This window comes from Pleuronectes platessa, chromosome 23 (assembly GCF_947347685.1).
Source record: "Pleuronectes platessa chromosome 23, fPlePla1.1, whole genome shotgun sequence".
Lineage (NCBI taxonomy): Eukaryota > Metazoa > Chordata > Actinopteri > Pleuronectiformes > Pleuronectidae > Pleuronectes > Pleuronectes platessa.
The window spans coordinates 1990092-2016304 of NC_070648.1; the positions used below are offsets into that span (position 1 = coordinate 1990092).

The 26213-nt window shown below is 46.7% G+C and overlaps 2 protein-coding genes across 2 annotated transcripts in view; one reads left to right on the top strand and one right to left on the bottom strand.

Annotated features, from left to right (window-relative positions):
* Positions 1 to 18361, bottom strand: part of col4a5 (collagen, type IV, alpha 5 (Alport syndrome)) — a 31694-nt gene extending 13333 nt beyond the window's left edge. The window contains exons 1-18 of the mRNA XM_053416275.1: positions 18050 to 18361; positions 4302 to 4358; positions 3932 to 4021; positions 3643 to 3687; positions 3058 to 3102; positions 2900 to 2962; positions 2685 to 2738; positions 2564 to 2590; positions 2333 to 2413; positions 2188 to 2250; positions 2072 to 2107; positions 1937 to 1978; positions 1752 to 1844; positions 1201 to 1254; positions 1039 to 1095; positions 774 to 818; positions 623 to 676; positions 474 to 515 (exon numbers count right to left, since the gene is read on the bottom strand). Of these exons, the coding sequence (XP_053272250.1) occupies positions 474 to 515; positions 623 to 676; positions 774 to 818; positions 1039 to 1095; positions 1201 to 1254; positions 1752 to 1844; positions 1937 to 1978; positions 2072 to 2107; positions 2188 to 2250; positions 2333 to 2413; positions 2564 to 2590; positions 2685 to 2738; positions 2900 to 2962; positions 3058 to 3102; positions 3643 to 3687; positions 3932 to 4021; positions 4302 to 4358; positions 18050 to 18142 (1041 nt within the window). The 5' untranslated portion in view covers positions 18143 to 18361. The remainder of the gene's footprint in view (positions 1 to 473; positions 516 to 622; positions 677 to 773; positions 819 to 1038; positions 1096 to 1200; positions 1255 to 1751; positions 1845 to 1936; positions 1979 to 2071; positions 2108 to 2187; positions 2251 to 2332; positions 2414 to 2563; positions 2591 to 2684; positions 2739 to 2899; positions 2963 to 3057; positions 3103 to 3642; positions 3688 to 3931; positions 4022 to 4301; positions 4359 to 18049) is intronic.
* Positions 18362 to 20715: 2354 nt separating this feature from the next.
* col4a6 (collagen, type IV, alpha 6) overlaps positions 20716 to 26213 on the top strand; it is a 41337-nt gene continuing 35839 nt past the window's right edge. Inside the window, exons 1-3 of the mRNA XM_053416668.1 lie at positions 20716 to 20779; positions 20941 to 21066; positions 21280 to 21325. Of these exons, the coding sequence (XP_053272643.1) occupies positions 21056 to 21066; positions 21280 to 21325 (57 nt within the window). The 5' untranslated portion in view covers positions 20716 to 20779; positions 20941 to 21055. The remainder of the gene's footprint in view (positions 20780 to 20940; positions 21067 to 21279; positions 21326 to 26213) is intronic.

Consider the following 26213-nt stretch of genomic DNA (forward strand, 5'->3'; position numbering starts at 1 on the left):
ACGTCAATCTGTGTACATATTAAAACAACATTAAGTATACAAAATACACGTTTCAGCCAAATATTTAAGACTTTTACCTAATATACAAATATATGAATTCCAGAGCAAATACTTTTTGTCAAAAGGCCTTTAAATATTTGTACCTACATTTTTTTATTTAAATTTCAAAGAACATAAACCACACAGAGAGAAATGTCACCACCAAGCGGTGAAAAGAGTGTAGTGAACTAAGGCGTCATCGATATCAGAGAGTATTGACTCTTTATTTTCCGGCTGCACATACATGTGGAGCTGCTTGTGCTCTTTTAATGAAACTACCTTGCTCAAGAGCACTCAGGCGATTATACATTTGACAAAGTTAGTTTTCAGATGAAAAGCTTTGGATGCTGCTCAAATCTCCGTTTAAAAAAACCAAATGCTTTGGACTTTGAGTTAAACTCATTTACAAGAATGAGTAAAAGACAAAAACACACCAGTCCAGGTGGGCCTGCAAATCCACGATCTCCTTTCAGACCCTGAGGAGAAACAATGACATGTTATTTACACAACAATAAAGAAATCAATTCATTTCAAATGTCTCTCTATGAAAGATCAAATAGATAATGGATGGATAAAGCCGTACTCTGTCTCCGTCCCTGCCTGGAGGACCTGGCTGGCCGGGTTCTCCTTTGCCTCCCTGAGGGGGAAGAAGAAACAACAGAAAGTTGGAAACGTGTTCAAAGCACGTGATTTACTTTAACTTGAAATGTTTGAAAAGATTTAATGTAACTCACAGGGAATCCATTAGGACCGGGGTCGCCATCTTTGCCTGGTTTACCCTGTTAAGAGAGGAAAATGAGGATTCATGGTTTTACTTCAGCGGGAAATGACAAAATGTGTTTGTGTCAATGTTAATGAAAATATAAAAAGTGGTCGTGATCGAGGGGAAGTCAAAACAAGCATTTCTAGATGTATTTTGTTGAAATCTCAAGTTCTGGAGTTCTTTGGGGTTCCAGGCTCGTGATAAGTTGGTGAACATGTGTTTGTGTCGGTACTCACTCGTTTTCCTGCCTCTCCTGCTTCGCCCTTTCCTCCTTTCTGTCCACCTGAGGGGCCCTGACATCACAACACACGAGTCAGTCGCTGATTCAACGTGGACCGATCATCAGTAATTACATTTTCTCATTTGGTTTTTTCTCTTTTTTTGTCACAGGTACTCACGGGAGGACCTGTGTAGCCTCGGTCTCCTGGACTCCCGGGGGCTCCGGGGTCGCCCTGAAGAGAGAGAACCAAACAAAACGGTAAATTCAAAGTTCCCCTTCACGATCGACTGTGGTCACACCTGCAGACCTTAAAGTTCAGTTGAAGTTGAACGCCTTGTCCTGGTAGTTGAATGGTTAACGTGCACAGAAATATAAATAAAGAATTGCGTTGCTTTGTAAATAAACATTGACAAAGTTTGTGTTTAGTCTAAAACTCGGTTTAAATGTTCAGAGATTGGAATCATTTATGTTCTGCTGCCATCAAGTGGCCAATGTGAGAGTTGCAGCCTTTTCCTCCCGAGCTGTTACTGAGTCACTTGTGGATAAAAACCCTTCAAAAGTATCTGTAGTGTCCTTTGTGTCACGTTTGACCTTCTGTTGGCTTCTGGTTAGTGTGTTTAATGTTAGTTCAGTTGCCTGGTGGTGAAAGTTCTGATCTAGGGGAACATGGGGATTGTCCCTGAAGGACGTGATGAACCGACGCGGCCAGGTTCAGGTCGGTGGCCTCACCTTGTCTCCTCTCTGGATCTCCGTCTCCGGGGTCCTCTTCTGTTCTCCCACCTGACCTGGAGGACCAGCGGGTCCTGGCGAACCGAGTTCTCCCTGCGTTCACACACACAAAACCACCAAATCAGATTCAGGAACATTAGACTGAGAAGATCTTAGGAAGTCAAATAACGACGGTCAGACTTTACCTTCTCTCCTTTGGGTCCTTGGAAGTTCAAACCCATGTTTCCCTGCAAAGAAAAAGTAGAGACACTTCTTGGTGGAAAGTTTTTTTTTATGAACAGTGGGATTAGAGAAAGATGAAGCAGAATAAATCATCTGACCTTGGGTCCTGGATTACCGGGTGGACCTGGACGACCCTGAAAAACACCAGAAACCAGTTACCTCACCATCTTCTAGCAAAACGCTTTGAATGAGGCTGAGCTGAAGGAGAATTTACCTCATAACCTCTGGGTCCTGGGGGCCCGAGTGGACCTGGAGAACCAGAGGGGCCCGGCTGGCCCTGTCACATGACCACATACACAACACCGTTAAACGTTGTACACCTTTAACGAGCTCAAGTTACAGAAGTGTAGACGACTTACGGGACCTCCTGGTACTCCCGGTAATCCAACTGATCCTGGATCTCCAAACCGATTGGTGGAGATCACGTCTCCTGGATCTCCCTGTGGACCAGGATTCAAACTTTCAACACCAGGAACATGATCTTTTATTTTCTCACTTTTTTATTCTAGAGGGTTTATGTAAATAAAGTATCTCCAAGGCTCCCAGTCACATTTATATAATTTCTAATAAAAAATGATGGGTAAACTGACCTTTGACCCCGGCAGACCTGGTGGTCCCTGTGATGGAGAGAAGAAGAAGAGGAAGCTTCAGAGAAAAGATCGCAACCAAAGACATTGCTGGTTTTTGTTAGAATCCGGGACAGTGACTCACCGACAGACCCTGCTGACCTGGGATCCCTCCACTTCCTGGGAAACCTCGGTCGCCCTGCAGAGCACAGGAAGAGGAAGTGGATGCACGACTTTTCAAAACATAAATTTTAAATTTGGAAGCAATAGCTTGAAAGATTATTTAAAGGAATCAACTTTGGAGCAGGAGAATTCTTCTTACGTCTCTGAATGATATTTTGTCAGATAATTGAAAACTACCTTTGTTCCGTTGCATCCGGCCACGCCCCTCGAGCCCGGAGGTCCGTCGTGACCCGGCAGACCCTGACGGACACAAAGTGAACGTCAAGTTCAAACATCTGCGTTTTATCAAAGTAAGGAAATAATTTCAGATGAATTTTAGACGACGGGAAACTCACCGGAAGACCTGGTGTTCCTGGAAATCCTGGTAATCCTGGAGGCCCCTGTTCATGAGAGAGTCAGACGTCTTAATAATAATAAACTCTCATTATTAAGCATCTTTCAAGACACAGTTACAGGGTGACAATGAAGACTCGAAGGAAAAGAACAGGAGACAATCAAAGCAGGTTGAAGATAAATATGACGGCAGAAATATACGTTTATTTTTTAAAGTTTAAATCACAGACTTTTGACCAAAGTGCAGGATAAAAACTTTGAACAATAAAAGTCTAAAAAGTTCAAGTTGAATTCAGACAAAGAGAGAAAGTAAAACATTCTAAACTAAATCACTGACAGAAGGAAACATCTGAGAAATCTGATCGATTCAAGTTTAAAACCTTGAAAAGTTTTTTGTTTCTCAGACTATTTGAGATGTAGAGAAATGGGGACACCTGGTGGCCAGGAGAGGACATTACAACCCAGGCTCAGTCCGTCACTGCTGAGAATTAAATGTTCATCTTCGAACTTTGACTGATTAAGTTTTGTTTTTATTAAACAATATAAATGTGAGAAAGATTAAAAAAGGTCAAATGTGATTTTCTTACTCTGATTCCTTTTGGACCGCCTGGTCCTTGAGGCCCGTTGTTGCCCTGAGGAAAACACACACACAAACACACAAACACACAAACACAAACACACACACACATGAATAACTGGACCCAATAATGATTCTTCAACAGTAAGAAGCATCAGGGTTTTAAAAATATATGTATATTTATAAGATAAAACATGTTTTTAAGTGAGTTACCAGGCAAAATAAAACGTTTTACTGAAATTCAGGCATCAAATTACAGGTTTATGGATTATGCCCCCCCCCCCCGCCCCTGAACCCACCGTCTCTCCTCGGCCCCCGATCGGCCCCTCGGGTCCGGGGAACCCTGGGACCCCTGGCTGTCCGGTGAGACCTGGGAAACCCCGATCACCCTGACACACCGGGACACAGAAAACATTACTGCGATGGATTCTTACATTTACACAAACATGTTTCCCCTTCCACAAACTCACATTCACACATTAAACACACAAAGAATAATACATGACGGAAACAAACAATTTATCTCCACATCCATGTTTAGTCTTCATAAGCAGAAACACACAATCTAACACACAAGAGTTGTTTGTGCAGTTTCGTGTCATATTTCACTAGAATTAGCTTTTGTGTCGCTTGTCCACGGAGTTGTGTGTTCGGTGTCATTGTGCGTACTTTGGTTCCTTTCACTCCACTGCAGTCACATCTGGCTCCAGCACATCCGTTGCATGACTGCGGAGAAACAAGACACAGACGGATTTAAGATATTTATATTCAACTGACTTCTGTGGCTTCGAATATATCAACTTTTGAATCAAATGAAATAGAACAAACAGATCATAAATATCATTGAGGTGCAGATCCAGGAAGACATTTTTTACTTCCAGGTGAATTTAAATGTTGTTTTCATAAGGGGACTGTTATTAGGAATGATATTTCAGTTTCCTGTCATTCATGCACTTTATGAAATGAAAGAAAAAAGCCAAATATGCTCCGAAGAAAATATTCTCCTGATTAAAATTGTGCATTGTGTGCAGCCATAGCTTGCACCACCAGGGGGTGCTGCAGGATAATAACATGCACCCGGGCGTGCTACAGGCTTTTCTTCCCACAGTAAATCAGAAGTCTGTGGATTCCCCCGAAAGTTTGTTTCATGATGAAAACACAGGTGCAAGGTCAGGATCCAACAAACCCACTTTATCTCTCTCTCTCTCTAAACAATAAACCAGTGGAAAGAGAGGGAGGGAACCACGGAGGAGCTGGTTGAAGGGAAGACGAGAGGGATGGAGGGATGGAGGGATGGAGGGATGGAGGGGGCAGGAGTGCCAAGCTGTTGATTAACTTTTCCCATGTCTGTTGACACTGTGAATGCCAGACGGGCATCGATTGCACGCATGCCAGGCAGCCGGGTTGTGAGAAAGACAGGGGGGGGAGAGAGAGAGAGAGAGAGAGAGAGAGAGAGAGAGAGAGAGAGAGAGAGAGAGAGAGAGAGAGAGAGAGAGGAGAGAGAGAGAGAGAGAGAGAGAGAGAGAGCATTTGTCTGTGTCTGCAGAAACCCACAGTGTCCATGTTTGTGTCTGTGTTTCCGTTATCACTGTTATTGTTCTTTTATCGACAGCAGATTCCCACATCGTTAAAGCTGCAACTGGTGAATATCCATCAATAAAGTTACATCTCCACTTCCGCGACATCAGAACATAACAGAGGCTGAAGGTACTATGAAGAGCCAGGGTTGCGAGTTTGATTCCCGTGTCAGGTAAATGTCACCAGGAGGAGTTTTGGATTCAAAGAAGCACTGATCCTGAGCAGTAAACACAAAACACGGCAACGCAAACTGGACCAGAGGCAGAGGGTAGAGGGGTTATCCACAGACACACACACACAATAAAAACACACACACACACACATGCCTGAATACAAGGTTGTGTGTGTGTGTGTGTGTGTTTCTGGAGGTGTTGTTACAAGCCCTGGATCTCTAGATTAGTCTCTGGTCTGGTTCAGCTCAATGCGGTCGGCTCTCCCACGCCCAGGCCTGCAGCTCTCACTCTTCTTCACCTCCATCTCTCTCTCTCTCCGTCACTTAACTCTTCATCCATCGGTTTCCCTCACAAGCCTCCTCCCTCTTCTCCGGCTGAACACACACACACACACAGACACACACATTCATCCAGAGGAGCACGACATAGCTCGTTCACACCTGAAAGGCTCTCCACCAAACTTTCCCCAAATCTGATTGTGTCTCTTATTTGATAAATGACGTCATGTTGTGACATCACGATGACATCATTCCTGCCACATGATCATAAATGATCTACATGAGCTGAAGGTTTGATCCCTAAAGATCCAGAGAAACCAGGGATGTGAGCTCATAACAGCTGCAGGAGGAGAAGATGAGGTAAGAACCCAGACGAGTGGTTCAACATCCAAAGTGTCAAAGTGGTTCTAGTTGATCCTGAAGCTTTAAAACATGGAGGACGAGCACCTCCCTGCTTGTAGCTGCAGGTGGAGGAGGTGGAATCTGATTCAACCGCAAATCTGTTTGAAATATCTGCCTAAATACAGCCGTCTCTCCCTCTCTCTCCCTCCCTCTCTCTCCCTCTCCCTCTCCCTCTCTCTCCCTCTCTCTCCCACTCCCCTCTCCTCACCCCCGCAGCACTGACGGGGCATGTAATCCACTTAGAAAGGTCAGTGAGCTGCAGATATGTGCTCCCCGTGTCTGTATGCTTCTCTTTCAACTCCCTCTACCACTGCTCGCTCTCTCTCTCTCTCTCTCTCTCTCTCTCTCTCTCTCTCTCTCTCTCTCTCTCTCTCTCTCCATTGGAGAGTCCCACTTTCTCCCTCTAGTAGGGGGGGGGGGGGGAATCGAACCCATCACCTCGAACCCATCACCTCTTATTTAGGCGATAAATAAACATGGCTGACTGTGTCCCCACTTCCTCCTTCACTATTACCCCTCGTCCAATCACGAGTCAGTCTCAGCTGTCAATCCAGATGTTTATCCTCATCTTTATAAATTAACTAATTAACACCAAACTGATCAGAAACATGAAACACTTGAACAAACGCCAGAGTGATAAACGCAAACTTTCACTTTTATGCTCCGTCCACTAACATGGAGGAGGCGGGGTTTATGACCTGTACAGTGGCCGGCCACCAGGGGGCGATGCTGATGTGTGCTGGAAGTGGCACAGGGCACGGAGGGATGGAGGAGCGAGCCAGGTGAGGGTGGGTGAGGTGAGGAGGGGAGGGGGGGGGGGCGAGCGGAAGGCATGCACCCGGGGATTAGACTGGCGAGACTGGAATTCCCCTGCTCATCACAGACTGATGATTAGACACCTACACACACACACCTACACACACACACACACACACACACACACACACACACACACACACACACACACACACTGCACTGCCATGGACCACGCACACACGAACACACACACACACACACACAGATTCAAGCATCACGGAAACACACATGTATACAATAAATACACAAAGGTTCTCATAGTCAGTACACACAAACTAACAAGCTGTACTTCCCTCATTTACACATCATTGACACACACATACACACACACACACACACAAACTAGTGAAACCCCCCCGATTGGACCAACTAATAACTTCTGTTTTCCAACGCTGATCGCAGCTCAGCAGTCAGTGACCGCAAACTGAAGCTACAGTCAACACACACACACTCACACAGACACACATTCTAATGTAAAACCCCGTATCGATAGTCAGATTGAACACAAAGTTGTGTTTGTATTGTTGCATTGTCATCATTTGTTTGTCATTTAAACCAGCAGCTGATCGTTGTGTATCTCTACCTGATGAGATATTCATTAATTGGCTTTTTTAATTCATGTTAACGAGACATGTGTTAAATATGTGTGTGTGTGCGTTACACCATGTGTCAAATATGTGTGTGTCTGATGTGTGTGTGTTTATCCTGCTGTGGAGAGCGGCGCTCCAGGCTCCAGCGGCTGCGTCACTCTCCTGATCCCTTTCATCGCTGCTGGACTTTGGCTTCTTCAAGGCGCTGACGCCCGGGAGCCTCCAGCAAAACACAATATTTTCATTCCGACAATGTGTGTTTTGACTCGCTGGCTCTTTGGAAGAGGAAGACCCCCCCCCCCCAACCCATCCTGACTGGTGAACCCCAAGTCTGTCACACACAAACACACACACACACTTGGCGGGATCGTGCCACAGCGTAAACTGTCCTCCAGGAAGTCCCCTCATATTCCTGGACTTCTCTCTCTTGTTCCTTGTCTAATGAGCGTTGACCTCTGTGACCTCCCACTGAGAGATACCTGTCAGGAGATCCCTTCAGGATTCTGAGGCACCGGGAAGCCGGGCGCCGCCTCGACCTCCCACACCGGGTCAGATCATATCATCTGCACTTATTGCATTCGGATGAAAACTATTTATTTGGCTCGAATTTCACCGCAAATTTCTCAAAGCAAATGTCCTGATGTCTCCAGTTTAACTTTGTGTCTCTCACAGGTTTAGGGAGGACTGGGAACTTGGTCGTCCAGATGGGACGTTATCTACACCCTGAGAGGGAGAGGTAAACACGTCTGTGTGTGTGTCTGTGTGTGTCTGTGTGTATGGAAACAGACACTTTTATCTTGTATTATCTGTCATTGTACTTCATGTTTACATTGTGTCGCTCTGTGCACCGACGATTTGTTTTTACCTCTGCAAAGCTCTTGTTTATGTGAAACTTTGGGAAAACTTCTTGTACAGTAAATATCCGCACTGTGATCCAGATGTGGAGCTTGTGTTCGCAGGAGGGATGGAGTTGAATTCCTACCCCACCCTTGAGCCCAACCTGGCCCCGCCCGGCCCGGCCCGGCCTCGCACAGGTTCAGACACGTCCTGCTGCTCCTTCTCTCTCTGCAGCTACACCCGGCACATCAGCGCCTGGCACTGAGCCGCGTGGCTGCAGGCAACGAGAAATTAGAGAGGGGAGCGGCAGCAGGCGGCTGAATACCTGGATACATGTAGCCTGGGGGGGGCAGACTGAGGAGAGGCAGGGAGGAGAGGGAGGAGAGGGAGGGAGGAGGTGACAAAGAAAGAAAGATGGAGGGAAAGTTCCTCATCAAGTCATAAACTGTAACTTCATGAAACGAGCTGTCGGTTTAGATCTGGAACTTTCTCATGAGGAAAGAGGAAAGTGTTCTTCAGTCTCTATAGATAAATATACATATAGACACTGTGTGTAGATAGATGGATGATGGATAGATATTAATACTGTCAATAGGTACGATACGGTGTTGTATATATACAATAGATAGAAAATATTCATGATATCGTGCATACTTCTGTTTTAGAAAAATGTTAAAAAGTAATAATCTTTATTCGTAAAGCATAAAAAAGTACCTCACATGAGGAAAAAACATTATTTTACTATTAATATTATTCTTAAATTTAATAAAAAAAGTTAATTATAATTTAAAAATCTGCTCAACAGAACACACAGAACTTTCAACCAGCCTGTCCACATACTTTTGGCCACAATGCACAGCGCGGGCTTGTACCTGCCTAGTTCCACGTCCTCACCACACGGGGGCGGTAACGAGGAGGTTAAGTCTGCAGAGTTTAGTTCAGAATGAACTTAAAGCTTTTTTAATGTTGAAAAAACATAAATATAAAGTAATTGAATCATATAACAGTAATTTTTCTATTTGTCTCTAAACTGTTTCCACCAGTTAAACAGATTCCTGACTTTATCTGGAAGAATAAAATGCTTCCAGCTTCAAAATGAGCTCAGTTCATGACGTGTTCCACATTCTGCAGCTTCTGTTTCAGTATCATTTTCAGTTCACATGCTGACTGAGAGGATTTCTTATGTATTCTCTCTGCAGCCGGCTGATTGGGATCTGAAGGCCGAACGTGCTCCCTCACGCTGCTCCTGCCCCTCGGTGTCTGATCTCAAGTTGTCAGGGAGGCAGGTCCCAGCAGGCTCCTGCATTTCTCCTCCGTGTTCTCACCGACACACAAACCTTCTAATGAGCACAGACGAGTTTAAAGTGCTGCACAAGGATTGTCCTCCATTTATGAAAAGCAATCACTGCCTGAATCAAAAATTGTCGATTTTCTACCAATTTCTACATTTATATTTGTTTTAAAATAGTTTTAAGATAAAACAGGGGTCCTCAGGGCTCTATAGCTGCCCCAAGATCTGCCTATTGCCATCTCTTGATTAAGTTTTCGGTACTTTCTTCATCATCTTCCTCTTGCTTCATCCTTTCTTCATTTCTACTCCGTGTCTCCTTTCCTTTAATTTTTAGTAAATGTCTTTTTGTCTCATACTCTCTCTTCATCCCTTTCCTTTCTCTTTTCCCACCCCCACCTCTCCATCACTCCGACCCTCTCCTCCTCCTCCTCCTCCTCCTCTTCTTGTCTCTGTGACAGATGTCTGATAATTCCCGTTGTTCTGACCAGTGGGGGACTGTTTGTCCAGAGGAGATGAGGAATGCCATGCATTCAGTGTTGAGCCACACACACACACACACACACACACAGACACACACACACACACACGCACACACACACCTAAATACAATCAAAGACACGAGCCTCATATTTCAAATTTCATTCTGAATTGCTTCATTTGACAATAAAGACAATAAACCAAGAAGTAGACAAGAAAATACAGGTAATCTTCTATCTCCCTCTTATGCACACACACACACATACAGACACACACACACACACACACACACACACACACACACACACACACACACACACACACACACACACACACACACACACACACACACACACACAAACACACACCATCCTTCAGAGATAGAAAGAGGAACAGGCTCTTGCAGGCAGAGATTGACGGGGTCTTTCGTCGCCCATGTTCTCTCCTCATCAACACGTCCACTCGCTCACTGGGAATGTTCCAGACGTGTTCCTGCTGCTCTCTCACATGGTCTCACTCTCACATGTTACATGGCAGCTGCAGGGAAAGTTCTAGAACATATCTGGAGTTCAGGGCATTTCTGAAAGCAGCTTAGAAAACACAAATCTGTACAAGCAGAAATTAAAGTAACGAACCCTGAAGAAACATGTCCACTGTTGAAACCACGTGAGGACAGATGGATATAAAAACCACCTCTACATAAATGCATAAATTTAAACAAGCCGGCTCACGATGTGTCACTCAGTAATGTGAAAAATGCTCCAACAAGGACCTGAAGCTAACACACAGACACAGACACACACTAACACACACATACACACACACACACACACACACACACTCATATGCACCTTGCACGGTGCTGCTGAACATTATCCTCCGACTGCATACTGAAGGCTTAGCTGCATACCAACTCGCACATTGACCTGGGATTAACTACAACCAGGCTGCACCTGAGACACACACACACACACACACACACACACACACACACACACACACACACACAGCGGTGCACAGCTTACAGTAAAGTACAAACAGTGTTTGTCGCTGCTGTACCAACAGTACAGCAGATTGTGATCTGATGTTGAGGGAAAAGAGAGTGAAAGAGAAAAGGAAAGAAAAGAGATGGAGAGAGAGAGAGGAGAGGAAAGATTGAGGAAGAGGAAGAATCAGAATTTGGCAAAGAAACGAGAAGATGAAAGAAAAAAGATCGAGATGATGAACATGGTCGTCAAATAAGAAATAATAAAGTCGCTGAAACTGAAAAAACAATCACAGTCATGAGTAGAAGACAGTGACCATTGCTGTCCATCACTCCATCATTCCCTCCTTCCCTCCCTCCCTCCATCCCTCCATCCATCCCTCCCTTCCTCCATCCCTCCCTCCATCCATCCTTCCATCCATCCATCTCTACAACAACATCCCTGTCCTTCTCACTTTGCTCCAGAGAGAGAAGAGTTATAATTCTCACGGCCACGAGACGTCCTCCCAGGGAAATGTAATCACACCCGGGTTGTACTCTAGCAGAGGATCAAATACTTCCTGTCCCTTTACTGTGAAATGTCTTTTAACTACGTCGGGACAAGTACATTAAAGTCAATGCAGTAACTCTACACTCTGAAATACGTGAAGCAACAGTAGCTTCACACACTCACATACCACTTTGTCCCATGTGGACGTTGGGGAAGCTCGACTTCCTCCTCAGTGGTGTGATGACAGAAACAGGTGGATGGACGAGAGAGCTTTAAAAGGAGTGGGGGGGAAAGGGAGAGAGAGAGAGAGAGAACAAGTAGTGGGAAGAGGGGAAGAGAAGAAGAGAGAAGCAGACGCCCTCCTACGCTATCTGAGGTCGACTCAGCTCCGGCGAGACTCGTTTAGCTTCTTCTGCAGCCGTGCTTTTGTCTAGATGTGTGTGAGTGTGTGTGTGTGTGTGTGTGTGTGTGTGTTCAGTCAGGTGTGTGTTATCGCTCCTCGCCATCTCCCTCTCTCTTGGGCGAACCCGAGGCTGCGGTGGCTGATGAGCAGATAAGTTTGAGAAGTCGGTAGAAAGACGTTATCTCGTTACCGGCGTTCCTCCGACTCTCTGAAGTCTACGGGAGAAATGACCTCATCACGATGACGTAACCAATCAGAACAGCTCCCCAGAAGTGAAGCCAAAATATCGCTTTAGCCCCCTGGTGGTTGGCTGCAGTATAGGCCATAAATCCAGCCTATTTTGAAGCAGCTTAGTCGTGATTGGTTGAGCGTTTTGCCCCGATGCTGCACTTGGAAATATTCAAATAAAGGATATTAGATATTTGGATTTTTATACCATGAACTTTATGAACGTGGTCCAATTCAAAGTATTAACGTGGATAATATCGAACTCTTTGAACCTGAGAAAGGCTCGTGGCCGTCGGGGATTTGTTCTCCGAGTCGGAGAGTTTACGATGTTTGTGCTCTTTGTGTCCTCGGTTGGAAAAACAATCAACTGAAGAATTCTCGTAAACTACTTTGCCACGTCCAGGAAATTTGAAAATTCGATTTGTGCTTTCTTTCATTCAGCTGCCAGTTTCAGAAGAAGGAGAGAGGAAGTGCAGAGAGAAACACGGGGGGGGGGGGGGGGTGCTCTCAATGTTTTCATACATCTGACGATAACGGACGCTCGCTGATCTCAGACAGATTAACAGCCCCCCCCCCTCCCCTCCCTCGCTCCAGCTCCTCAGAGAGAGAGAGAGAGAGAGAGAGAGAGAGAGAGAGAGAGAGAGAGAGAGAGAGAGAGAAAGCCAAAGAATGCAAAACAATAAATGTTTCAGCTCCGAGGGAAATGTCCGTCTTATATTCCTCCTGCTCTGGATTTCATTTCTTGTTTTTCAATAACTTCTTCTTCAATCTAGAGTTATTGTTTTACGTCTTTCCACCTGAAGCTACAGCTTCTGTCTTCTTCTTCCACCGATTTCCCACCAGCTCGTTTCACTTTGACCCTCAGAAGCTCGGCTGGGTCTGTAAATGTCATTTGTTCAGCCCCAAAAAACATGGGGATGAAAGAACAAATCACAAAGTTCTGTGAGGTGAGGAGGTGAGAAGGTGAGGAGGTGAGGAGATGAGAAGGTGAGGAGGTGAGGAGATGAGGAGATGAAGAGGTGAGGAGATGCGGAGGTGAGGAGGTGAGGAGATGAGGAGATGAAGAGGTGAGGAGATGCGGAGGTGAGGAGGTGAGGAGATGAGGAGGTGAGGAGATGAGGAGGTGAGGAGATGCGGGGGTGAGGAGATGAGGAGGTGAGGAGATGAGGAGGTGAGGAGGTGAGGAGGTGAGGAAGTGAGGAGATGAGGAGGTGAGGAGATGAGAAGGTGAGGAGATGCGGGGGTGAGGAGGCGAGGAGGTGAGGAGCTGAGGAGATGAGGAAGTGAGGAGGTGAGAATGTGAGGAGGTGAGGAGGTGAGGAGATGAGGAGATGAGGAGGTGAGGAGGTGAGAAGGTGAGGAGATGAGGTGAGGAGGTGAGGAGGTGAGGAGATGAGGAGGTGAGGAGGTGAGGAGATGAGAAGGTGAGGAGGTGAGGAGATGAGGAGGTGAGGAGGTGAGGAGATGAGGAGGTGAGGATATGAGGAGGTGAGGAGGTGAGGAGGTGAGGAGGTGAGGAGATGAGAAGGTGAGGAGGTGAGGAGATGAGGAGATGAGAAGGTGAGGAGATGCAGGGGTGAGGAGGCGAGGAGGTGAGGAGCTGAGGAGATGAGGAAGTGAGGAGGTGAGAATGTGAGGAGGTGAGGAGGTGAGGAGATAAGGAGGTGAGGAGATGAGGAGGTGAGGAGCTGAGGAGGGACGTCTTGTGACTGTTCTGTGTAGTTGGACCTGTCGCCCACTGGAGTGCTGACACACACACTTACACACTCGCACACACACACACATGCCTGTAGTCGGCTGCGTCTCACTCCGGTCCCTAACCTCCACATCAGCCGAACAACCCCCCCCCCCCCGTCTGACTAAACTTAATCTGAACCTAATTCATCCCAAAGAGCTCAGCTTCAATCTCGATGGGTTTGCTGGTCTTCAAAGAGAAGCTCCTCCAACCTTTAAGTGGCTGCACTTTAACCCCCCCCCCCCCCCCCCCCACACATACACACACACATCGGGGGTTTCTGACTTTTATAACCCCGCGGAGATTTCAAAATCCTTAAAGCTCCCACTGGGTTTACCGCTCCTGGGGGTCGCAACCAGTAGAGAGGGGAAATAAGCCCGGACTGCATTGGTGGTCCCGTTTGGTGAAGAGGGCGAAAAAGGCAGAAAATGTAATAAGACAGAGAGATAAAGTGACGGAGAGGTGGTTGGTGGTGGGGGGGGGAGGACGTGGTTGACCTTTAAAGCCTCGGAGCAAACAGCGAGGGATGGAGTAAATAAAGAAGTCTCTAATAAACAGGGGCGTGTTTGCCCTCCTGTTAACGCTGAATGGAGGAGGGAGAAAGAGAGGGATCCTTGTGCAAAGAGGAGAGGAAGAAGGAGGTGGAGACAAGTGGGAATCGAACGTCAGGAGGAAGCAGCGTTTGGAGCTGGTGGCCCGGCTGCACCTCCTCCATGTTAACAGACGTGAACCAAACTCAAAACTATCTTAGTTCTTTTGAGTGTCCATCTTTGTGATAAGATCAAATACTGATGCTCATTTTTGCGTCTTTAACTGTCGATGCTTTAACGTCTGCGTCAGTTCTTCTTCTTCTCTGAACCGAGAGAACGAGAGAGAAGGTAAACAAAGAGGAGGAGGAGGAGGAGGAGGAGGAGGAGGAGGAGGAGGAGTGTGTGCGCTGCGTTGCTGTAATTAGCTCTCTAAACATTTTGGTGTAGACTTTAGTCAACATGTTAATCCTAACGGCATCTTCAGCTCCATGACACAGCAGTGTCAGGAAACACACACACACACAGACACACACACACTTACTGCACACAAAGTCCAGTTAATAAGTCACATAGGAAAACAGGAGGATATGATGCATGGACATGTGTGTGTGTCTGTGTGTGTCTGTGTTTGTGTGAAGCTCTTCTCTCACGGCCGCTGAGATAAAGATGGAATTTGCCTCCGAGAGCATTTTTCAGAGGGATTGGGGGGGGGATGTTGCTATAGACGAGAACGAAAGATAAACTCACAAATCAAACTTTCATCGTAGATAAAGTTCATTCTGAATATTTAATGACATGAACAAGAATCAGGGAAGTGACAGAAACAAGATCCTGATACCAGCATCGGAAACGCCTCCGGTGCTGAAGAAGATAAAATTTAGATTTGTCAAAGAAACTAACAATTATTCGTTTGTGTGTTTTCCCAGTGGGTGGGAGGAGGAGGAGGAGGAGGAGGAGGAGGAGGAGGAGGAGGAGGAGGAGAAAACATAACCTTTCACTCTTTCACTGGATGATGCCGGTCTGAAGTGTTCATCACAGATTTATTTCAGCAATCACAGGATGTTATGGCTGGTTAACCCCCCCCCCCCCCCCCCCTCTTTCCCTCACACACACAGACACACACACAGACATGAACACACGCATGATTGCACAACCACCCGTATGAGTTCAGGGGTTCCCTGACCTTTCACGTGACCCACATCCCAGGTGGAGTTTGTGGTGGGAAATCTGTCTGCTGTGTGGGTGCGTGTGTGTGTGTGTGTATGTGTGTGTGTGTGTGTGTGTGTGTGTGTAGGCAAGCATGCATCAAATTAAGTGTGTGTTTGTGGTGGCGGTGTCACAGCTTCAAAGGGAAAAGCTCCAGGTATACATTACCTGCTGAACCCCCTCACCTGGCTGAACGGAGATTCAGATCTGGGCAAGAATTAATGCTGCACACACACACACACACACACACACACAAACACACACACACACACACACACACAACTACGAAACAGTGATGTATGAGAAGCTCCATTTAAAGCCAGTTAATGATTGAGAACTAAGACAATGAGAGGCCCCTCTGTGTTCATTCTGAATTTCTGAGCGCTCCTGTTTGTTCTCACTTTGAAAACATCGTCTGTTCCCAAACACCAACTTTATATGAACTACAGGAAAAGTTAAAAACTACAGCTGCACTTAGTCTTAGACTTTTAAAGGTGTTTTTTTTGTAGTTGGCTGGAATAAAGGAGCATTCCACACTAAAGGTTTGGGATCAGGCAGGTTTCTGACAATGTCAGGTTTGGGTCATGCACACTGCTTCCACTAGGGGGCCCCAGTGAGACCACTGGGACCGATGACACATGCCTTGGTATGTCAAGGTATGTTGGGGGTGTGTGTGTGTGGGGGGGGGCGAGAGAGAGAAACATCCCTTGCATCATCTCTTTATTGCCGTTTCATCTACAATCATCTCTACCCATCACCCTCTTCCTCCTCTTCCTCACAGACCGACCAACTCCCCTGATGAAGACCATGTCAAGTTGTTGAAAGCTCCTAAATGGACTAAACCTCTTTGCCCCAAGTTCAAGAACAGACTTGTTCCCCCTCTCTCTCTTTCACCCTTTCCCCTTCTTCTACCTTCTCCTCCTCTTCATCGTCTCTGAGTGGGCGGGGCCGGCCACATTCCTGGGTCAAAATGGACCTTATCTAGATCTATCTTATCTAAAACAAAACAGAAGTGCACGACTCTCATAAACTGAGATACGTCTCATATCGGTCCAATGACGAATCGGTCGGGCTCTTCTGAATGAGTCTTTATATTTGAGGAAGGTGAAGATAAAGCAGGTAAAGGTCGTAGAGGTCAAGCTGTATATTCTCCAGACTCAGATGCATGAACTCAGACGAGGCTGCACCTGGACTCTGACTCGGACGTGTGTTTATTTTTCTGTGAACAAATTACAAACTCTCAGGGGTGGATTTCCTCTCTGCACCTCGGCCTGATGGATTTATGACGTTAACAGATCTGATGTGACGAACATTAAAAGACTCCAGGTTCACGCCCCTCAGAGCGGCTGTGTGGACACGCCCCCTGCCTGTGGGCGGGCTCCCGTGGATCAGCATGCAGCAAGTGCTCATGCATTATTAATGAGTCGTGAATATTCAGCATGTGGAGCCTGTTGGAATATTACATGAGGAGGCAGAATGACACACACACACAGTTTGATGATACAGCTGCGTCATACAGGGAGGTCAGAGATGTGCGGCTCTGAGAGCTGCAGCTGGGAGTGAAGAGGGGGAAAGTATGTGCAGACACACAAACACACACACACAGACCTCCTGCAAAGAGTGCAAAGAGAATTTCACCTTGCTTACATATTAATAACATACTAGATGACCTATCTCTGCTGCCCAGGCTGCTCAGAATCCAGTCCTGCAAGGTGCTGGGAGCAGAATCACCCAGTAAAGATGGATTTTACGCACATACACTAACATGCATGTCACTAACCAGCTGCTGTTAGAGCCAACACACACCTGCAGGGCACATGCACCTGAGCAGAAAGTGGAGGACACAGTGTTTAAAGGCTGGGAGAAGCTTTTTATTAACTAAACCAGCCGCAGCGTGTGTTGTAAGACTGGTTTCTAGTCGCGCTGCAGGGCACAGACTTTGTGTTTGTGAATCACTGCATGAGAAGTGGATAATGGTTTAAAAACGACAGATGCACACTGTGGTTGCAGGAGAAGAAGAAGAAGGAGAAGAGGGAGAAACGTGCACGGGTAGAAACTACAAAGCAGAAGGTGCTCGTGGGTCCCCGTCGTTAAAAAAAAGTGCCATCAAAGCCCCGAACAACGTGTGTAATTGGTGTAATTACATGGTTATTATCACCGGTGCTACACAGCAGAACCCGCAGTGACATTATTATTACCATTATTCTAAGAGGAGAAGAATACGCGCTTGTTTAAAAGCTTCTTCTCTATTTATAAACTCCGCTCGAGTCCCGGTGCCGGCTGAGTGAGTGCGGCAGGTTCCTGCTCCTCCATGCGGGGAGTCGCGGAGCTGCTCGCCGGGATTCGAACCTGTACAGAAACCCGTGAGTGTACCCGCTGGAAAAGGAAGCGCACTTACCGCAGAGTCGGATCGCTGCACCGCGACGCACAGGGCGAGGAAGAGGAGCAGCGGCGCGGCGAGCTGGCGCGGGCTCCTCGCGTCTGTCTTCATCTTGCGGAGGGAATAAAAACAAGGGTCCTCCTGAGCTAACTCTCAATGACTGTGCGGCTGTCTATCCGCGTGTCATAGCCCGGCTTCCCCCCCCTGCACACTGGTTCTGAGTGGAAGATGGGTAGTGGGAAAAACACTTGTCCTCGGCGGGCTGGCTGCTGCTGGTTGCGCCTGCAGAGGCTTCTGATCCTGGCTCTGGCACCGTGCGCCTCTGCTGTCCCCCTCTAACTTTTTCTCGCCTCGACTTGCAAACCTTCCGAGCCGGATCTACTTCCCACAAACCAAGTGCGCACTGATATCCGAGCCCCCCCCTCTCGCACATACACTGCGACACACAGTTGGTCTCAAAGTAAAGCTACGGGAGGTTTTACGCACGGAAATGTGCGTGTGTCGACCGCAGCCGATCCAAATGTGCCATTTCGATTCTGTGCGTAATTATTGATCCATAGTTTAAAACTCTTCTACAACTGAATAATGTTAGGACCTGGCAAGGTGCGGATGGATATGGCTCTTCTCCTGCATGTCTATCCAATCCTACCCAACGCCCCGAGGCTACACACACACACACTCACGCTCACACACACACAAAAAGGTTTGGCATTAAACCTTTATTTGACATTTTCTATACGCCCGGGCACGTTGCATTCCTGCTAGATTATTAAAGGTTAAATACTCAACTTTGACTCCTGTCAGAAGGAGGCGACTGGCAGAATGGACAAGAGAGGAATTAGTTTTGTCTCTTTGAAAAATAATTCTGAGAAACATCTTCCTCTCCTTCTCCTTTTCCACTGGTGCTGCTTTTTATATAACATGGATTTGAGGCAAGAGGCTCTTTGGATGAAAAGTGCTGAAGATAAGAAGTCAGGAGAAAGTTAGAGACACATGAGATCCTCAGAACATGAAACTCACACTTCACATGCACATTATGAAATATTTAATCCACATGAAACTGAAAGAGGTTTAGTGTTAGTTACATATTTATATGAAGTAACCTGAAGTAAATGATTATGGATTATTTCCACTCAGCCTTTCAGTTATTAGTTGTAGTTTCGTAGATGTGAGTTTATTCTTAAGTAAAACTTCAAGTTTCTGTTCCAGGTACTCGAATAAGTTAGTGTTAAAAAAACATGAACGCGTTTCCTTAACATGAAAATTTGACTTTATTCTTCCTCAAAACGTAATATTCTGGATGTTAAAATGTCGATAGCTATTCGGGTTTGGGAAAAAAATTACTTCAATTTTTTTGGGTGTTTCTCGATATCTTTTTTTCATCCTGTGTCAAATTTAGTCGAATAAAGTTAATACATCGGCTTCCCATTGCGTAAACAAGGTGGAAAGAAGTTACCTCTTTGATCCAGCAGAGGGCGAAGTGTAGGCTACGTTCTGTGGGTGTTTACGTGAAGTCTTACGTCAAAAAGTTTTAGGAAAAACAAAGCGGACGCAAGAAAGCCGATAAAAGTATGGACTGTCGTATATGACAAAGTTTGGATTACGATCTTGTGTTATGTATTGTTTTTGTAGTGACACTAGCATGATGAGCAGGAACACGTAAAAATAAATAAGACTGACGGATTTGAAGACATGATTTAACTTTTTCCTGTGGTCTAGTGTCAAAGAAGCAAAGAAAAAACACAATAAGTCTTAATATCGAATAGCTACACTTGTAGAATCACGATACTTTTAGAATCACGATACTTGTAAAGTCGCGATACATATCGGATCCAAGTATCGTGATAATATAGTACCAGGAGATAAATGTAAAAATCAAAGCCACAGTTGAAACAGGTTTATAACTGTATTCATGTTTGACTTGATGTCAGGTTGATCAAATCTGATCCACGTCTCAAGAGAACATGCTTTACATGTTTTAACGTTTTTAACTTTTTAATACTTTCAGAAACTTTTATACCGTTTGTCAGTTCACAACACAAACAGAAATTCAAACAGATGCCTTTGATGAGTAGTTTGGAGAAAGTTTGAGACAAACGCTGTGAGGTTAAAGTTTGAATCGGGGATAAAGTTATGGGAAAGTAATATATATTGATTCAGTGGAAATATAAAATATAATATGTTGCATGACAAAGTGCGAAGAAGGGAAACAAAGAGAGAGTTGTGTTCATCCAAGAAACATGATGGAGTTGAAGTAAAATGAAACATGACTGAAAACTGGTTCCAAACTTTTTGTTGAACTCAGTTGAAAGAGATGTTATTGGAAAAACAACTTTATTGTGAATGTATGAGGTTCTACACGAGTATCACACAGATTTCATGTATTTTTATAGTTTTTAATTGATCATATGGGTTCTATGTGCACATTACACTTGAGACCATGTGAGAGACACACTTCTTAGGGTTTTTAACACAAAAGAATCAACACTTTCTGATGTTTATTGAACTTTATATGGTGTAAAACTTGGTTCTGGAGCCTCTCTGGACTCCTGGTTCTCCTGAGCAGCACCGAGCCTCAGCCCCAAGTGTCTGCAAACTGCGTCGTGGACTCGAACTCCTGCTTCAGCCGAAGGTGCAGAGGCATGAATGACATGTGTTGGCCCCTCCTCTCACTCGGCTGAGCTGCGCTGCAGAGTTGAAGCGCAACAGCCCGGAGAGCGCAGCAGCGACTTCACCGCTGCGACTTTGGTGAGTTGGATAAGCTCCGATATTAAGAAGTAAAACCCCGAGAGGAGCCGGGAGTCGGTGCCGAGTGGGTCTCCACAGCCGGAGGAGTGTGTGTGTGCGCAGTGTGTGGCACCGAGGGGACTACTTTATCTCTTGTGTGTTCTGTGTGTGTCTCCGGGCAGATGACGGCGGGTTGGAGCCGTGGATGAGCGCGTTTGAAGAGGCTTGCTGGTGAAGACAAGGGGGAGGACGAGAATCGAACCTGTGGCTCTCTCTCTCTGCCGGTCGTGATCCAAAATGAAGTTCCTGTAAGCATCTGTTTTTATCCCCTCCTCTTAGAGAAAAAGCCAGATTCCATCCAGGTCGCGTTGCGGGTGCTGCAGGGTGGCGCAGCCGCAGCTCTGCGCTCGGCTGCAGGCTGCACGCCCGCCCCGGCTCCCGGTGCACTTCACCTGGCGGGGCAGCACCGCAGCGACCGCAGCGACCCGCAATTTACCCGACTCTTTCCCTCCTTTTCACAGGATTTGCGTGGTGGCGATCGCCTTGGCGGTGAGATCTGCGCACGGAGTAAGTCCCCGTTTGTTTACTATGACTCTTCTTCAGGTGAAGTGGCCTCTCCACAGTTTATTAATAGAGCCGATGCAAAGTGCAGGCGATCGAACATGTGGTGTTTTCTGAACTGGGATCGACTACTTGCTGGAGAAAATGCGCTTTTCTCCATGAATACCCCGCTGTGCGTAAACGCCTCATGTGAATCCGCAGCCAATTGTTGTGTGGAGAAATTACGCAGCTGGAAAAATAAGTCTACATCCAAAGAGCAGCAGGTTCTTGTTGCGTAGATTACATGTTTGTGTGTGTGCTTTTCATGGCACATCCTGTGCAGCCAACAGCAGACTCTAGACGCGTCACACTGTGGCCTCAGCAGCTCTGGATCTTTCTTTTCAGTCACTTTAAATCATTTTAGATCTTTTTATTTCGGTGCATTTGTCATTTCATTTTGCTCATTGTCTCCTGAACACTGTCCAAACCATTTGCCTGGTTGTGTGTCTGCCGCTGTGGCTCGTAGCTCTGTATTCAGATGTGGCCTGAGGGATTGAACACAGCAGTTCATGTTTGACTGGGCCCGCTCGCCCTCATCTCCGATTCAGACCCCGCCCCCTGCTCATGAATATGTAGGATTAGGAGATTATGGCATTAACAAGCCACGCCCATGAGAGGAGGTATGCAACGCCTCTGGTGGAAGGAACAGATTCTTATTCAGAAAACATATTTATATAAATCAATGGGTAGGAGCATTGGGTAAAATGAATTAATATAATTTTTGCAGTTTTGTTAACATCTAAATCAGATTGGTCGGTTGGAAGGATTCGTTTTATTGTGAAATTTTGCGAAGTCACCTTTGACCCCTTCACTTAATGCACGAATAACTGGCCGACAGAAAACTAGCTAGTAAATAAAATGCGACTGCTGCTTATTTAAAGTGGTTCTGATATTATAACGATAACCTGCAAGCTCGACACATCGTCGGCTGCAGGAGGAGGGGCTGCGATAATCAACAAATTATTTCCGTGTATGTAGCAGGTGTGTTTAATAACGAATAACGGGTCGGGTATGGGTTTGACTTGGTAATAGTTGCGGCTAACGGCATCTTTCAGCTAACTCTGGGGATAATGGCATAGGCAGCATAGGCATGCAGAGCGTCCTACTCTAAATGTCTCAGAGAAGAAGAGCACTTGAGGGGGTTGGGGGGGGTTACATGAGCACAGAGACACAAACTGACCATCTGTGATGACAAGGGTCAAGTTAAATTGGGAACAGAAGGGTCAATTCAGGGCTACAGCTGTCCTGAATTAGAATAAGAAGGGGGCTGGGTCTGTGTTGGATGGGGTCACTCAGGTTTATCGGGGGGGGGGGGGGGGGGGGCTTCTGTCTTGTTCTGCAGGATATTTGATGCACATGGTTAAAAATGTTGTCTAGGAAGGGGAACCTGAAGGGAATTGAAACGTTAACATGAAAGCGAAGTGGCAGCACAGCTTCCTGCCGCTCTACAGGACTGAATGGACTCCTCCGCCCACTTCCACCTCCCTGTTGTTGTGTGCGTGTGTGTGTGTGTGACCGGGCGGCTGAGTGGATAGATATGTGTGTGAGCGACACACAAGGTCATTGGGTGGTCTGGGTCGTTGTAACCTTGGTGGCCGCGTGTCTTCGATTGTGGCGTGGCGGCCGTGAAGTTCACCGACCGTCTGTGGTTCTGCCAACAGACGGAACGTTTACTCTCTCTCCTGTCGGGCCTGTGGCGGAGGAACCAGTTCAGTTGAGAGTAGTGTTTGAGCTAAAGGTCCAGTTGCTCCTCCTGAGCGTCCGTCGGGTCTGACTCAGCTGTTGGCTCAGGGGAAACATCGCACACAGGTGAGGAGGAATGGTGAGGAGAGAGGGGAGGAGGAGGAGGAGGCGCGCCGGGAAGGAGTCCAAAATGATCCTGTACAACCGGGGCAGCTGGGAAATCCTCCATCCATGCACTCTTTACATTTGTTTGGATGTAGCTGGAATGCATGACGGGTGTGGATGCACCTATTTGTTTTGTGGACGCTCCGACAAAAGGAGGGTTGTGAAAATAAGAGCAGGTGGAGGAATGGGTTTATTTGCACATGTGAGTTTTTTTAAGATGATCCATGAGATAAAGATTCTTTCAGTTTTGATTGAGTGCTGTACTCTTAAGTGTTCAGACGTGTTTAAACATACTCTCCTTGCCCCCAGTGTTTTACTATATAATAATCCTTAGCATAGTGTGAGCGCAGACTGGTTGTGTGTTCACGTGAGGATCCTTCAAACCAAATCACTTTGAAATCTATGATTAGGTATTTGACGTGTTAAATTGATGCCATTTGAAGTATCTTCCTCTCCTCCTCCTCTCATCTCCCTCTCCTCTTCCTCCCTCCCCTCCCTCCCTCTGCTGAATTCCTGCAGAGCTTGGCAGGACTTGTCAGGCTGTCTCTCGATCCCTGCAGGTGCTACAGGCTGAAACATTCCAGAAACACTAAGTGAGGCGACTGATCAGGGCTTGATTTGTAGCTGCTCTATGTAGCTGCTCTCTCACCCGCTGCTTCCCCCTCTGTCCTATCACTTTCTGCCCCGGCTGCTTCCGCAAGTTGAGCTAATTCATCACCGGCTGATTTATGGTGTGATTTGTGAGCGGTGGTCCCACAGCCTCTTCAACCCTCCAGCTCTTTCCTTCCACTCATGGAGACAAGTTGAAGATGAACTTCTTCTTCCTCTGAAACGTTTATCTCATAATTGCCGAAACTCTATTTCTGATTTTCCAGAGCTGCTGGCGGTTGGTTCACGACGCTGCTGCACATGTCACTCGTCTGCTCTTTGAGTGTTTCTGATTCATTACACTCCTGCTCTCCCTTTGCAGATGAGAGATTTCTTTCCGACGGGCCTTCAGGGCTGAGATGATTCAGTCAATCCTCGTAGAGCTGCAGCTTTGTGGCCCAACAGTTGGTTTATTCAGATGCAAGCAGGAGATTGTGCTGACATTTCCATTTTCCATAGATTATATCACGAATCAAAGGTTTTTGTTTATTGTTTTTTAGGATGTGAGATGAAGAGGAGATGACAAGTAGAAACAAAGATCGACCGCATGATTGTCGTGCAGAGAAACCTTCAAACTTCATTAAACAGGATTTATGACTTCTCGGTCGGGTAAAGAACATAAATACTTGGTAGGTGTTGGATCTCAGCGTGTTCCCGGATGTTTTTAGAGGCGACAGCAGACTGAGCTGTGGTCGAGGGTTCGTTTCCCCCAGAGGCTTCTGAGGCTGAACTCCAGAAGAGAGGGAGCAGTGTAGATCTGGAGTCAGGATGAGATTAGTCAAGTTTATGGAAAAGTTCTGATGTCATTTTGAAGTGCGACGGATAACAGAGGCCGACGGGTGAATCCTGAGGGAGAGAGGAGAGGGTTGAGTGACCGGGTCAGACTGGAAAGTTCCCAGTCTATCCTCAGCACCATTTAATTCATCCTTTGCTTTTCTCTCCCTCTGCAAGTTTGAATGACCCGTATCCCCTCCCCTCCACTGTCCTCGGAGGCTAAACCACTCTGTCAGTTAGTGCATTAGGAAACCTATAAACCAAACCTTGCATGTTTAACACGTTGCTGAAAAGCCCCGGCTGCTCCTCCTTCACGCCCCCGCTCGGAGCTGCTCTACCTGTGCGTCTCCCCTGTCCCATAAAAAACACCTTCACCTCCAGAGAGGAAGGGGGGGGGGGGGGGGGGGGGGGGGGGGTACGATTCCTAAATCTGCTTCCTTATCCAGATTTGCACAGAAATTGAATGGGATCTTCCCGGACTCTCACCGCGTCCTTCTGTCAACTTTCTTGAAAAAGGGTCGGGTAGTTTCTGCTTCATCTTGTTCACAAACACACAAACGCACAAGTGAAAACACAAACGCCATCGGCTGATTGAAATCTGTAATCTCTGGTTTTCTCAAATCAATATTGACGTAGGATGATATTCACATATACATGTTTTCTATCGAAGACAAACCTTCTTTCTTGTGCTTCCCTGGTTGAATTCGACATGTCGCCCCCCCCCCCTACAGTCTATTGGTCGCCCCTCAGTTTTCTATAGAAGTTACACAACCACCGGGACTTTTTCCTCTTGAACGGCGCACTGCACGGGCCTGTCCGTCAGGAATGTGAAGCGATCTTTACAGAGCTATAGTATGATTTGCATATTTATGAAACGTCCAAAAACAATAGTGAGCGACGTGCGTTAACGTGACCGATGACAGACGCTCGTCCTCCGGCCTCGTGTTGTTGTTTTTTCTCGTCATCTGTGCGATAGCGATGTTTGAGCAGGTTTCCAGAACTCCTCTCTGGCATTCATCCACGCCCCCCCCCCCCCCCCCCCCCCCCCCGACAGGTGGCTACATCACTGTTTTCCCTCACAGCTTCAAAGTAGATGTGCATCGGCCTTGACATATCAATTAGACAGATGGAGATGATCTGTGTTGATTAAGTATTTAGCTTCTCCTCTGCATGTGTGTTGCTTATCGACTTTTAGTTGTGTGTTCTTGCCGACACATTGTCACCACACCGATCGGGTCTTGATGTGCAGGTTGTGGCAGCACGTGGATCAACAGGCCAGGGAACTGAAGGCCCCCCCCCCCCGCTCTCTCTCTTCTCTGACGAAGCACACGCTGTCAGTTTGTCCCCCGATCGGTCGCGGTGAACTTCAGGGGTCAGGGGGTCGGCCGAGCACAATGGCAGCGGGGGGGGGGGGGGGGATCTCGCGGCCATGCCGATGGCTTCGCATTCCACCGTCCTGCTCTCGTCGCACTTTTGTCTTTTGCTCCTCTGGTGAAAGGAGGACGAGTGAAGACGCAGAAGATTTAGAGGGAGCAGGAGGAATCAGAAAAGAGATGAAGGAGGGAGGAGGAGGAGGAGGGGGGGG